The sequence below is a fragment of the Salmo salar genome, chromosome 05 (assembly GCF_965601325.2).
Source record: "Salmo salar chromosome 05, fSalSal1, whole genome shotgun sequence".
Lineage (NCBI taxonomy): Eukaryota > Metazoa > Chordata > Actinopteri > Salmoniformes > Salmonidae > Salmo > Salmo salar.
Window position 1 is genome coordinate 37,254,736 of NC_138295.1, and position 15,274 is coordinate 37,270,009.

The following is a 15,274-nucleotide window of genomic DNA, read 5'->3' on the forward strand; positions in this document are numbered from 1 at the left end:
GTAAAAGACCAAGTCCATATTATGGCAAGAACAGCTCAAATAAGCAGAGAAATGACAGTCCATCATTACTTTAAGACATGAAATTCAGTCAATCTGGAAAATGTAAATAACTTTGAAAGTTTCAAGTGCAGTCGCAAAAACCATCAAGTGCTATGATGAAACTGGTTCTCATGAGGACCGCCACAGGAAAGGAAGACCTAGAGTTACCTCTGCTGCAGAGGATAAGTTCATTAGTGTTACCAGCCTCAGAAATTGCAGCCCAAATAAATGCTTCAGAGTTCAAGTAACAGACACATCTCAACATCAACTGTTCAGAGGAGACTGCGTGAATCAGGCCTTCGTGGTCGAATTGCTGCAAAGAAACCACTACTAAAGGACACCAATAATAAGAAGAGACTTGTTTGTGCCAAGAAACACGAGCAATGGACATTAGACCGGTGGAAATCTGTCCTTTGGTCTGATGAGTTGCGATTTTTGGTTTGCCTTTGTGAGACGCAGAGTAGGTGAACGGATGATCTCCGCATGTGTGGTTCCCACCGTGAAGCATGGAAGAGGAGGTGTGATGGTGTGGGAGTGCTTTGCTGGTGACACTGTCAGTGATTTATTTAGAATTCAAGGCACACTTAACCAGCATGGCTACCACAGCCTTCTGCAGCGATACGCCGTCCCATCTGGTTTGCTCTTAGTGGGACTATCATTTGTTTTTCAACAGAAAAATGACCCAAAACATACCTCCAGGCTGTGTAAGGGTTATTTGACCAAGAAGGAGAGTGATGGAGTACTACATTCGATGACCTGGCCTCCACAATCACCCGACCTCAAACAAATTGAGATGGTTTGGGAGGAGTTGTACTGCAGAGTGAAGGAACAGCAGACAAGTGCTCAGCATATGTGGGAACTCTGTTGGAAAAGCATTCCAGGTGAAGCTGGTTAAGAGAATGCCAAGAGTGTGCAAAGCTGTCAAAGGCAAAGGGTGGCTACTTTGAAGAATCTCAGAAAAGTGTTAAACAAATCTAAATATTTTATGGGTTACTACATGATTCCATATGTGTTATTTCATAGTTTTGATTTCTTCACTATTATTCTACAATGTAGAAAATAGTAAAAATAAAGAAAATAATTTATTGAGTAGGTGTTGTCCAAACTTTTCACTGGTACTGTATGTGATGCATCATTGTGGCAGCATGAATGGTATCAGCCTTTGACAGATCAAGCATGTTGTTTACACTATTTTTGGATATATGTTGGCTTCCTGTTAGTTCGAACAGAACTTTGTGAGACGTTGGTGTATGTGTCATAGAAAGTCATTCATCTGCATGCAATTCATTTCTGTTCACTGAAGAGAAGTGTGCATTCTCTTTTCTGTGAAGAATGGGTGACTGATAAGCTGAGGGGTTTCCCGTGAGGGGTTTTGGAAGGATGGGATCTTTAGCTGAAGTTGTGGAAGAACTTGACATTTTGTCATTGTTTGAAAATAGCTCTGGTTACATGAAGGACTGAGATTGTGAAACCTACCCTAACCCAGGGTTCTACACTAACGTTTTCCACTGGTGCTACTGACTTTTTTAGTTGGTGACACCAGCACATGTTTTGGTCGCACCAATTTTGAAAAATAATCTATTAAATAATTTATTTTGGAGGAGGACTGTGATTTCCCCCAGTTTTCACTATCAAAATCACACTTTTTAAATAGAAAAACAACAACATTGGAGTTCTTAACTGCACAACAATTCATAAACAACATAAGGGACAATTCTTTTAGGTCTGGGTGAAATATTAGAAGAGAAAATGTATGGAGTCAATAAAATGTGTGTCGCATTGCCAAGTCAAATGGTCGCAGTGTGGAACCTTTCCCTAACATGATGACCAAACTGGCTCCACGCCGGTTAATGCAACCTACTGAAGTGTGGACCTTGTTCATCTGTCAGTCACCCACGTGTGTGTGTGTGTGTGTGTGTGTGTGTGTGTGTGTGTGTGTGTGTGTGCGCGCTCCTAAAAACCGATGGGAGAGGTGGGACTTGACAGCGCGTCAAGTGTCTAAAATAGAACCATGTTCTTTTTTAGCGCCTGATAACATTTGGATGAAATTATTGAATAAGATGTATGTGTACATTTATTTTGCAACGCTCTCCCACACAACACAGGCGGTGTGGTCAGCATGTAACCCTTTGTCAAAATCTGAGCCATGTGTAAAACTGTTTTCATTCAGCATTTCCTTCATGTATTCATTTGGTTAACGCATCACTCAGAAATTGTTTACCATTTGGACTGGCATATTCCACTGTTTTGAATGCTGTGTGTTTGTGTGATTTGTATGTATGTGTTTTTTGACATATGAGTGACACACTCCTCCCCCCCCCCCCCCCCCCCTAGAGAAAGTGTGTGACTAACCTCATTTGGTTATTTCATCACTCAGAAATGGTTCACCATTTAGACTGGGATTTTTAACTGTTTCTAATGATGTGTGTGTTGTTGCAAAAGTGACTCATTTTCCCCCTAGAGAGTGTCTGAATAACCACATGAGAAACAAAGCACAAAGTGACAGTAACACTCCAGCTCCTAACTGAGCCTGTCACTCAGTCAAGGTATGACTGAACTAGCTACACAGGCTAAGAGCCAATAAACCCGAGAGCACATTTTAGATTTTACAAAAAATACAAAATCGTTACACAAAACACCACCATACTATGTAAGCAGTCTGGCACACGAGGCTATCGTTCTAATATCTTGTCTAAAAAGTGTCTCCCTCTAAAAAGGACATTGCTGCTGTCTTTGCAGATCTGTAACTACCAGGGGTTGGCACGTGTGGTGGTACAGCTGGTGACCAACTCTAAAGATGCCCACCTCCATGCCCACAGTTTGGTGGGCAAGCAGTGTGACAAGGGCATCTGCATCACAGACCTACAGCCCAAAGACTGCAGCATCAGGTGCGTCTCCATCTCTAGTTAGCGCCCGCATCAACACACACTAGGGCTGGCAACGTAATTGTATAAACATGTAACCAACAATTTATGGATGTAGACCATAAATAAAATAACAGTTTAATAGATCATTTAAAAAAAAAAAAAAGGTTTTAATAAACTTTATTTTCAATAGTAGATATATTTTACACAATAGCAGTAGTGTAAATGAATGATTATGAACAATTGTGTTGCTACCTTAATCCATCTAGATATCAAACTGTCTCCACCTCCTCCCGAAAACACGCTGTCTTGGCACGCTCTGTTCTTCAAAATGCGCACTCCCTTAGATGCTGCTGTAGCCAGCTGCAGTGCACATAATTCTCCGGTTTGTAAAGATGTAAAAATATGCCAAAATCCAACCACTCTGTCTGCTGAATTTAGCTAGCCAATGTCATTATTGGTGTGTGGACATTTTCAGTGCATTCAGCAAAGTATTCAGACCCCTTGACTTTTTCCACGTTACGTTACAGCCTTATTCTAAAATGGATCAACTTTAAAATACATTTCGTCATCAATTTACACACAATAACCCTTCATGACAAAGTTAAAACAGGTTGTTTGACACTTTTGTCTATATAAGGTCCCACAGTTGATAGTGCATGTCAGAGCAAAAACCAAGCAACGAGGTCAAAGGAATTGTCCGTAGAGCTCCGAGACAGGATTGTGTCGAGGCATAGATCTGGGGAAGGATACCAAAAAATGTCTGCAGCATTGAAGGTCCCCAAGAACACAGTGGCCTCCATCATTCTTAAATGGCAGAAGGTTGGAACCACCAAGACTCTTCCTCGAGCTGGCCGCCTGGCCAAACTGAGCAATCGGGAGAAGGGCCTTAGTCGGGGAGGTGACCAAGAACCCAATGGTCACTCTGACAGAGCTCGAGTTCCTCTGCAGAGATGGGAGAACCTTCCAGAAGGACAACCATCTCTGCAGCACTCCATCAATCAGGCCTTTATGGTAGAGTGACCAGACGGAAGCCATTCCTCAGGAAAAAGTTACACGACAGCCCGATTGGAGTTTGCCAAAAGGCATCTAAAAACTCTCATCTAAAAACTATTTTGTTTTGTCGTTAGGGGGTAGGTCGATGAGGGAACAATCTGAGAATAAGGCTGTAACGTAACAAAGTGTGGAAAAAGTCAAGGGGTCTGAGTATTTCCGAATGCACTGCATAAGCAAAAGCAAAAATTATCCCTGTGGCTCAGTTGGTAGAGCATGGTGTTTGCAACGCCAGCATGGTGTGTGCAACGCCAGGGTAGTGGGTTCGATTCCCACGGGGGGCCAGTACAATAAAGAAATGTATGCATTCACTACTGTAAGTCGCTCTGGATAAGAGCGTCTGCTAAATGACTAAAATGTAAAAAATTTAATTTTTTTAAAAAACAAACAAATTTGAAATCAAATAGGCTAGCAAACGTCACGTCTATGTGCATAACCCAGAGGCATGACCACTGCACGTGATAGATTGATCCACTAGAGGAGAAGATTTGCCTGCCTTAATTTTGCAAACCGTTAACCAAAATTCCATGATCTTCACAGCCCTAACACACACCACCGAAAGAACCAGTTAGCTTACCGGTAAATGAGTATGTTTAACACCTTTAACTGTTTGCTTATTGACAACATTGCAGAAATGTTTGGACTTCCTATAGGACCATTATAGATCCTTCCTTTGAGATCATATGTAATGATGTGATTTCTCACTTAGGGTTTCCCCATCTAACTTGAATTGACCTTATGGTTTTATATCTTGTAGTAATTCTTAAAAATGTACCACATGTAAATCAGACATTCCTTGTGACAGTTTCCCCAACCTGGGCATCCTCCACGTGACCAAGAAGAATGTGAGTAAGACACTGGAGGACCGTATGACTGAGGCCTACAGGATGGGTTACAACTGTGGTATTGTCATCCACCCCGAGATAGACACCATCCAGGGAGAGGTCCGCATCCCCCGGGAGCTCACTGGTCAGTCACCTTTAAGACAATTTGAATGAATGAATGTATTTCTGCAGAGCTCTAAGAATATTTGTTGTTTTGCATATATATGAATATAGACGCATCGCCAACTTCACACTCAACCTTCACGTGTGTGTGTGTGTGTGTGTGTGTGTGTGTGTGTGTGTGTGTGTGTGTGTGTGTGTGTGTGTGTGTGTGTGTGTGTGTGTGTGTGTGTGTGTGTGTGTGTGTGTGTGTGTGTGTGTGTGTGTGTGTGTGTGTGTGTGTGTGTGTGTGTGTCTGCCTTCAGATCACCAGAGAAGCATGATCTGCAGTGCAGCAACCAAGCAGGCTAAAGAGATGGATCTAAGCGTGGTGCGCCTCATGTTCACAGCCTTCCTCCCAGATAGTGACGGGGGCTTCTCCCGTAGACTGGACCCCGTCATATCAGACCCCATTTTCGACAGCAGTAAGTCACTAACAGCCACCTAGTCACTGAGCGCCAAATCAACTTCAGTTCTTGTGAAAATGTGCCCGTTGACGTCAATGCATGATTTATGAGAAAATAAAAACGATTAGGCCATTAGTGCTGTGTTTCCATGTGCGCTGTGACCCCAACATAACAATGGTTCTAGCTAGCTAGCTAAAACAGTCTTTAGCCATGACCCAAGAAGAACTGTCTGTGCTCCACCATTTTGTTTCTTCTTTACATTATCAGTGAAGGCTGTTCCATTACCCTTCAGTAAGTCCATCTATGACAAAGGTCCCCCACCTCACCATAGAAACACACCATATTAGGCTACATAGTACCCAGTAGTGCCTCAGCTTAATGAAGCTCAGGAAGGAACTACTGTTTGAACAAATTAATAGAACCATTCCTGTGCCTGTCAATACTGAATTCATGTAATTAGTCACTGAGTTTAAGATGTATTGAAGTAAAACCACATCAGTGTGCACTGGTTTCATTTTCCTAGCTCTGTTCTTCCGCTACGTCACGTTTCTTACTCGGCTTCCTCTCGCAGGCTGAAACTAGGCCTTCACTTTCATTTTGATGCCTGCCCTTTACTGTGTGAAAGCATCCACACAATTAGTGTCAAGTCTTTTTTTTTTTCCACATTTGGTGTCTCTGTGGTTTTTTGAAATTAGAAAATATTTTTGAAGAGAAACAAATAAAATAGTGGTTCCAGTTTGATAACAATGGGCAATGTCAAGGATTTACAAGGAATCCAATATGGATTATGCACAGTAAAGAGAAAAGTGTTTTCCTTACAGTGCCTTCAAAGTATTCACACCCCTTAACTTTTTCCACATTTTGTTTATGTTACAGCCTGAATTGAAAATGAATTACATTTAGATTTTTGTCACTGGCATACACACAATACCCCATAATGTCAAAGAGAAAAAATGTTTTTTCTCTATGGCAAGACTTAAATGGTTTTCTAGCAATGATCAACAACCAATTTTGAGAATTTTCAAAATAATAATGGGCAAATGTTGCACAATCCAGGTGTGGAAAGCTGTTAGAGACGCACAGCTGTAATCGCTGCCAAAGGTGCTTCTACAAAGTATTGACTCGGGTTTGAAAACAAACATTTAAAAAAAAAATAAAAAAATACGTTTTCACTTTGTCATTATAGGGTATTGTGTGTAGATGGGTGAGATTATTATTATTTTTAAACCATTTTGAATTCAGCCTGTCATACAACAAAATGTTGAATAAGTGAAGGTGTTTGAATACTTTCTGAAGGCACTGTACCTATTAGCTGTCAATAAATGAGAAGTAAAGGTATTCTGCCTGCACTAAACAGAAGATCTGAGTTCCCTTATTCTGTTTGCAGAAGCTCCTAATGCATCCAACCTGAAGATTGTGCGGATGGACCGCACAGCTGGCTGTGTGACAGGAGGAGAAGAGGTCTACCTGCTCTGTGACAAGGTCCAGAAAGGTACAGTATGTTACAGGAGGAGAAGAGGTCTACCTGCTCTGTGACAAGGTCCAGAAAGGTACAGTATGTGACAGGAGGAGAAGAGGTCTACCTGCTCTGTGACAAGGTCCAGAAAGGTACAGTATGTGACAGGGGGAGAAGAGGTCTACCTGCTCTGTGACAAGGTCCAGAAAGGTACAGTATGTGACAAGGGAATGGATCTGTCATCTATGATCCCGAGGGTGATTTATCACCGTTATCATGAAGATGAGAACGTAGTCTGAAGCAACACGTAGTCAACACGCTGTCTGAAGCAACACGTAGTCAACACGCTGTCTGAAGCAACACGTAGTCAACACGCTGTCTGAAGCAACACGTAGTCAACACGCTGTCTGAAGCAACACGTAGTCAACACGCTGTCTGAAGCAACACGTAGTCAACACGCTGTCTGAAGCAACACGTAGTCAACACGCTGTCTCAAGCAACACGTAGTCAACACGCAGCCTGAAGCAACACGCTGTCTGAAGCAACACGTAGTCAACACGCAGTCTGAAGCAACACGTAGTCAACACGCAGTTTGAAGCAACACGCAGTTTGAAGCAACACGTAGTCTGAGGCAACACGTAGTCTGAAGCAACACGCAATCTGAAGCAACACGTAGTCAACACGTAGTCTGAAGCATTATCTCTCCGGCTCTTACTTCTGTGTGACATCATCATACTGTTCATGAAGGAAGTCCTCCGGCCTGCTTTTCCAGGAAGAGGTTTATAGCGGTGTATTGTCCTCTCTCTACTTTTTTTGTTTTTGCCGTATTGGCCTGTTGGCAGAATGTCAACAAACCTGGAATGCAAGATCCTCTCGTGGCACAGAAGTTCAAGTCTTTTTTTGGGCTCTGCTGTTTGACCACCAAACAAAGGGCCTCATCTCAAGTCTATTTGTACCTTTTTTATTTATTTATTTTATTTAACCTTTATTTAACATGGCAAGTCGGTTAAGAACAAATTCTTATTTACAATGACAGCCTACCAAAAGGCAAAAGGCCTCCTGTGGGGATGGGGGCTGGGATAAAAAAAATAATATATATATATATGTGTGTGTGTGTGTGTGTGTGTGTGTGTGTGTGTGTATATGTGTGTGTGTGTATATGTGTGTGTGTGTATGTATATGTATATATATATATATATATATATATATATATATATATATATATATATATATGTATGTATATATGAAAAAACACATCACGACAAGAGAGACAACACAACACTATATAAAGAGAGACCTAAGAGAACAAGTTTATATACACTTAGGTTGGAGTCATTAAAACTTGTTTTTCAACCACTCCACAAATTACTTGTTAACAAACTATAGTTTTGGCAAGTCGGTTAGGACATCTACTTTCTGCATGACACAAGTCATTTTTCCAACAATTGTTTACAGACAGATTATTTCACTTATAATTCACTGTATCACAATTCCAGTGGGTCAGAAGTTTACATACACTAAGTTGACTGTGCCTTTAAACAGCTTGGAAAATTCCAGAAAATGATGTCATGGCTTTAGAAGTTTCTGATAGGCTAATTGACATCATTTGAGTCAATTGGAGGTGTACCTGTGGATGTATTACAAGGCCTACCTTCAAACTCAGTGCCTCTTTGCTTGACATCATGGGAAAATCAAAAGAAATCAGCCAAGACCTCAGAAAATAAATGTAGACCTCCACAAGTCTGGTTCATCCTTGTGAGCAATTTCCAAACGCCTGAAGGTACCACGTTCATCTGTACAAACAATTGTACGCAAGTATAAACACTGTGGGCCCACGCAGCTGTCATACCGCTCAGGAAGGAGACGCATTCTGTCTCCTAGAGATGAACGTACTTTGGTGTGGAAAGTGCAAATCAATCCCAGAACAACAGAAAAGGACCTTGTGAAGATGCTGGAGGAAACAGGCACAAAAGTATCTATATCCACAGTAAAACGAGTCCTATATCGACATAACCTGAAAGGCCCGCTCAGCAAGGAAGAAGCCACTGCTCCAAAACCACCTTAAAAAAGCCAGACTACAGTTTGTAATTGCACATGGGGACGAAGATCATACTTTTTGGAGAAATGTCCTCTGGTCTGATGAAACAAAAACAGAACTGTTTGGCCATAATGACCATTGTTATATTTGGAGGGAAAAGGGGGAGGCTTGCAAGCTGAAGAACACCATCCCAACTGTGACGCACGGGGGTCGCAGCATCATGTTGTGGGGCTACTTTGCTGTAGGAGGGACTGGTGCACTTCACAAAATAGATGGCATCATGAGGATGGAAAATGATGTGGATATATTGAAGCAATATCTCAAGACATCAGTCAGGAAGTTAAAGCTTGGTAGCAAATGGGTCTTCCAAATGGACAATAACCCCAAGCATTCTTCCAAAGTTATGGCAAAATGGCTTAAGGACAACAAAGTCAAGGTATTGGAGTGGCCATCACAAAGCCCTGACCTCAATCCCATAGAACATTTGTGGGCAGAACTGAAAAGGCGTGTGCGAGCAAGGAGGCCTACATACCTGACTCCGTTACACCAGCTCTGTCAGGAGGAATGGGCCAAAATTCACCCAACTTATTGTGGGAAGCTTGTCGAAGGCTACCCAAAATGTTTCACCCAAGTTAAACAATTTAAAGGCAATGCTACCAAATACTAATTGAGTGTATGTAAACTTCTGACCCACTGGGAATGTGATGAAAGAAATTAAAACTGAAATAAATAATTCTCTCTACTATTATTCTGACATTTCACATTCTTAAAATAACATGGTGATCATAACTGACCTAAAACAGGGAATGTTTACTAGGATTAAATGTCAGGAATTGTGAAAAACTGAGTTGAAATGTATTTGGCTAAAGTGTATGTAAACTTCCAACTTCAACTGTATGTAGAGGAGATAATACATCATGCGAAGATAATGTTCTATACACTGATATTTAAAGGAAACCAACTGATCGTAACAGTTTGTTGAGGGCTGATAGTTGTCACCCACTTCCCTTGTAAAACAGTTTGCCCCACAGCCAATTCTGTCCAATCAAAAAAATTAGCAAAAAACATTCAGATTTTTGACAGATCTATGGCTGAGACGCAAAGAAAATTCAAGGAGAGGGGGGTACAAAAATGGTCAGATTAATACTGCCATTGAGAAAATTCAAAACAAAACGAGACATGACCTTTTTCAAGGTCAGTCTCGCAAAAATAAGCATTCTCGCGTTCTAACTACCCGCTATTCAAAGTGCTCTGAACAAATTAAGGGAATCGTTCACAAACATTGGCACATTCAAAGATCGGATGACAGTATCGGTAATGTGTTTTCTGACCCTCCCTTGATCGTATTCACGCTGGGCAGAAATCTCCGAGATCAATTGGTAAACTCTGATTTACCACCCCAAGATATCCCTGCACAACGTTTATTTTCGCCCCTACTGGATGGAAACTACAAGTGTAATGGCTGTGCTCAATGCAATGGCACTTATAAATGTAGATCCTATTTTAATATGTGAGAATTAACCAATGATATCAGGCCACACCCGACCATGATTACAGACACCATATAAACTAGTCACCCCGCAGTGTTTGTCATTATACCCTGATGAAGACAGCCTGTCTGTCTAAACGTTGGTTATTAGGTTATTACATTTTTGCATCTGAGCTCCTAGAGTGTGCGGCTCTCCTTTAATTTCATAAGTGTTCTACTCCACTAGCCAGCACCTCGCCTAAATAGGTGTGCATTTCTTTAGCCTCTAGATTGTCCTCTCTCTACCTTTTTTTGTTTTTGCCGTATTGCGGCAGAACGTCAACAACCCTGGAATGCAAGATCCTCTCTTGGGACAGAAGTTCAAGTCTTTTTTTGGGCTCTGCTGTTTGACCTCCAAACAAAGGCTTCATCTCGAGTCTATTTCTACCTTTTTTATTTATTTTATTTAACCTTTATTTAACATGGCAAGTCAGTCAAGAACAAATTCTTATTTACAATGACAGCCTACCAAAAGGCCTCCTGCTGGGATTAAAAATATAGGACAAAACACACGTCATGACAAGAGAGACAACACTACATAAAGAGAGACCTAAGACGACAACATAGCATAGCAGCAACACATGAAAACACAGCATGGTAGCAACAAAACATGGTACAAACATTGTTGGGCACAGACAACAGCACAAAGGGCAAGTAGGAAGAGACAACAATGCATCATGCGAAGCAGCCACAACTGACAGTAAGAGTGTCCACTCGCTGTATCATGCTTTGCAGAGTCAATCAGTGATATACTACATCAGCCCTTCAGGCTTTTGTTTCAGCCCAGCTCTAAGACACTTCATTCAGACAAAACATACTGAAGATCACGATTTTAGCCAATTCTTTGAAATATTAGTGTTGGGTTGGAGCAAAGGTCTGCACACCCAGCAGCTCTCCCAGGACTTGAGTTTTCTTGTCAAGGACATGTACGGTGCAGCTAAAACATTCCAATAGGATATTCAAATACTTCTGTCTGTAGTTGTGGGGCTGTCAGTAGTGGGTGGCACCACTTCCTGGTTACCTTGGAAAGACATTGACATTTCCTTTTGGTTCCATGACCGATGACACGTGAAAGATTCTCATCAACCCTATATGCGCAAACATGTTGGTTTTGAAAATAAGTATTTAATTTTTTTCTAGTTGTCTTCTATTATCCTCCAATATCTTTCACGTCACCAGTTTGTTCTTTTACTCCTAGTTTGAAAGTGGGGTTGTGACAGTGTACCTTTTCCCCTGTCATTACAGATGACATCCAGGTACGCTTCTATGAGGATGACGAGACAGGGCTGACATGGGAGGCCTTTGGGGACTTCTCCCCCACTGATGTCCATCGACAGGTCAGTGACACACAATGAAGTCTGTTTTTATATTTCCTCCCCTGTAACAGTACTATAACCTAACCACTGGTAAAATCTCCACTCCCTTCCACAGTTTGCCATTGTTTTCAAGACCCCCAAATACAGAGACCTGAACCTCCAGAAGCCCACCTCAGTGTTTGTGCAGCTGAAGCGTAAATCGGACAACGAGACGAGCGAGCCCAAGCCCTTCACCTACCACCCACAGATCATAGGTGAGCCGGTCTGAAACACCCCCAGACCTGGTCCTGGAGACCCCCTGTGCATGCTGGTCTCTATCCCAACCCACTATAGTTTGTGCCATTCTTATGGCACGGGGTTCAAATTGGACATAACCCACTATTCTGTCAACTGTCAAGTCAATCTGCTCATCTTGCCCCTGGTCTTCATTCTCAGATAAGGAAGAGGTGCAGAGGAAGAGACAGAAGACCCTGCCTAATTTCCAGGACTACAACGGCCAAGGTGGAGCAGGGGGCATGTACCGGGGAACAGGGGGAGGCTCCGCTACGGGGGGAGGACCCGGCTCAGGGGGAGGAGGTACACCCAAAAATGTTTCTGAGTCGTTCATTTTTACACAACAGAAGGAATGCGATTTTAAGGTGAACGAGACAAGCCATGTAAACTTCAAATGGGCAATTTCTCAAAGTCCTTCACACGAGACGAAGTACAAGTTCAAAAGCTTTACTGTCTATTTAGGCTAAAAGGAAATGTGTAACCACTTCAAAAGAACAGCTTTGTTTTATCTTTTAGGTTACTTCCAGGCCTATTCCACCTACAATAACTACGGCACCGGCTATAACGCCGGCTTTTCCCCTGGCATGAGTGGTGGCGGGGCGGGCATTAAACATGGTGAGCGTGTTTGTCTGTCTGCTAGACCAATTCCATCTAAGTTCAGGATAGGAATGAAGCTCAACCATGTTCCCTCGACACAGCTACACAGAGCAGAGCGGAGGACAGCGGTGATGACAGCGACATGGGCGATGACCCGTCCTCGGGGGCAGTGGTGGCGGACCGAGCCCAGTCGGAGGAGGATGCCTCTGCCGGGGAGACAAGTGAGGAGAGAGGGGCTGGTGTGGAGCTAGGACCAGGGGACAGGACTGGCGGTGCGCCCAACAGGGAAATGAGTATAGTGATTAGCCAGTGAGCCACTGGGCAAGGGAACAGACTACTGTACTTGTCGGTGTAGGACTGTGTGTTTGTGCTGGAAGCCAGGGTTGTTAATAACAGTGTTTTTGTGTCCAGAATGCGTGCTGGAAGCCAGGCTGGTGGATGTGGCTGAGAGGCAGGCTGAAGCCCTCTTCCATTACGCCGTCACTGGAGATGTCCGCTACCTGATGGCTCCACAGCGCCACCTCATGACGGCTCAGGACGAGAACGGCGACACGTACGTCCCCTCAACCTATCACTTCAGACCTAATCCTAACATAAACATAACTCCGACTTTCACTGCATTTGTCTAACTTTTCTAACTGCATTGATTTGCTTCCATTTTGTGTCCGTCAGCATTCAGCTTTGCATTGATGCCAATGGGATATATAACCCTGATATGGCATAGTTTCTCCAGTAGCACATGCCAATCTGGGCTTGTCCTCTGTTTCTTCAGTGGTCTCCATCTGGGTGTGATCCACAGCCAGACAGACGCAGTCAGGAGTCTAGCCCAGGTGCTCTCTGCCCTGCCTGGAGAGGAGGTCCTCAACATGAGGAATGACCTCTACCAGGTAACAAACACGTACACTAACAAGCCTTGTGTTTCTGTGGTGATGTGACAGAACAGACAGTAATATCTTTGTGTCCCTCTATCCCAGACTCCTTTGCACCTAGCGGTGATAACCCAGCAGAAGGAGGCGGCCGAGGCCCTCGTATTGGCTGGGGCTGATGTAACTCTGTCTGATCGCAACGGAAACACAGCTCTACACCTGGCCACTCAGCAGAAGGAGGGAGGGATGGTGGGATTTCTACTAAGACACAGAGAGGTGGTGGAACTAGTGGACCTCCCCAACACAGCAGGTACAACACACACACACACTCCTATACACACAGACACATGCATAGTAGAAAGTGAAGAGTCAACTAGAGCATGACGGTGCTTTTATCCTCCAGGATTTTGCTCCCTCCACCTGGCTGTGCTGGCCAACAGCCTATGTTCCCTCAGGGACCTCCTGGTGAGCGGGGGCAATGTGGAGGTCCAGGAGAGGAGCTGCGGCCGCACGGCACTCCACTTGGCCACTGAGCTGGACAATGTCTCCTTGGCAGGCTGCCTGCTACTGGAGGTACGTACCGTAGAAGCCTTGCCTACCTCCATACCTACCACCCTGCATCTTTCTACTGGCTGCCATCTTGAGGCTAAGCAAAGTTGGGCCTGGTCAATACCTGGAAGGGAGACCTAGAGTGTATTTAGTAAGGTGAAACTAGAACGTGGCAAACTAGCACAACTCAAGTAGCCCTTTCCTTGTGACGGTGGATGGGTCATGGGTGTAAGCAGTAGCGATTTTAGCATGTACATCTTGGTGGGGCAAACTAAATTTCAAAATAATAATTATGCATGCCAGCAAAGCCACTACACTAAACAATACATGAATTGTGCTATAACGGTGACAAACGGTGCCCACAAACTGTAAGGGCCAACATAAATCTGTCCCAATGTCTTACCACGGCTACACCTGGCTATCAGCGGAGCCTTGTCTGGCAGCGAAACAGTTCATTCAGCCTCATTTACTGGCTTTTTAAAAAACATAGCTGATATGGCTGACTTGTTTAAACAAATGTAGTTTCTACTGACAATTGAGATGTACAAACTATGGCATAAGTGAACGACGAGCGGATAAGAGGCAAGCCGTAATTTCGATTAAGACATTAATGAGCAAGTAGTCGGTATAACTATTTGTTCAGCACTTTAGAAATGTACAACGACAGAATTCAGGACATGAGCCATTCTTGCAGTATTCTCCCTGTACACCAAGTCAGAACTGTAGGATAAATAACAGGGGCATATAAGCAATGAAAGCTCTTGCAATATTCAATGATTACATTTTTCTAAAACAGGCTATAGGCTAATTAAGAGGGGAAAAGGGACCAAATTATTAGCGTGAGCCACATGGAGGTATAGATAATTACTTTCTTAGCCACAGTATACATATCTCCCTGGTATATTACATCATTTATGCAGCAGCATACAATACATATTTGGACACACCTTCCATACCACTCATTGTTGAATTTGCGATTTCCAACTTGTTGTGTAATGTTTATGTCCAATGGCCGATGAGCACCGATACGTTTTATCTAGAATTTCTCTTCATTATTTATCGTCACATGACAAGGATTGAAAAGGATTTGCCAGTAGATTGTCGACTTGATTCATGATGATGACTGCTAGCTAAGCTCGTGAAAGTATGACGTTGACATGATCAGTCCAATCAAAGCCACTGTAACATATAACATGATTTGACGTCATTTTATCTGTGGCGAATGACCTTGAGCCTTCATGGATGGGCACTTCTAATGTCAGAATGACGGGTCGCCACTGGGTGTAAGATGTATGTTGACGGTGT

The 15,274-nt window shown here is 43.0% G+C and overlaps 1 protein-coding gene across 4 annotated transcripts in view; it reads left to right on the plus strand.

Moving 5' to 3' along the window:
- LOC106604768 (nuclear factor NF-kappa-B p105 subunit) overlaps window positions 1–15,274 on the plus strand; it is a 35,513-nt gene that overhangs the window by 17,852 nt on the left and 2,387 nt on the right. For 3 of the 4 annotated variants that reach the window (XM_014199784.3, XM_014199785.3, XM_045718143.2), the window contains exons 6-18: window positions 2,779–2,927; window positions 4,762–4,925; window positions 5,206–5,364; window positions 6,734–6,838; window positions 11,614–11,705; window positions 11,800–11,938; window positions 12,120–12,260; window positions 12,474–12,572; window positions 12,656–12,826; window positions 12,966–13,107; window positions 13,327–13,441; window positions 13,529–13,730; window positions 13,824–13,993. In XM_014199784.3, the coding sequence (XP_014055259.1) occupies window positions 2,779–2,927; window positions 4,762–4,925; window positions 5,206–5,364; window positions 6,734–6,838; window positions 11,614–11,705; window positions 11,800–11,938; window positions 12,120–12,260; window positions 12,474–12,572; window positions 12,656–12,826; window positions 12,966–13,107; window positions 13,327–13,441; window positions 13,529–13,730; window positions 13,824–13,993 (1,848 nt within the window). The remainder of the gene's footprint in view (window positions 1–2,778; window positions 2,928–4,761; window positions 4,926–5,205; window positions 5,365–6,733; window positions 6,839–11,613; window positions 11,706–11,799; window positions 11,939–12,119; window positions 12,261–12,473; window positions 12,573–12,655; window positions 12,827–12,965; window positions 13,108–13,326; window positions 13,442–13,528; window positions 13,731–13,823; window positions 13,994–15,274) is intronic. The other variant, XM_045718144.2, reaches the window with a different exon arrangement.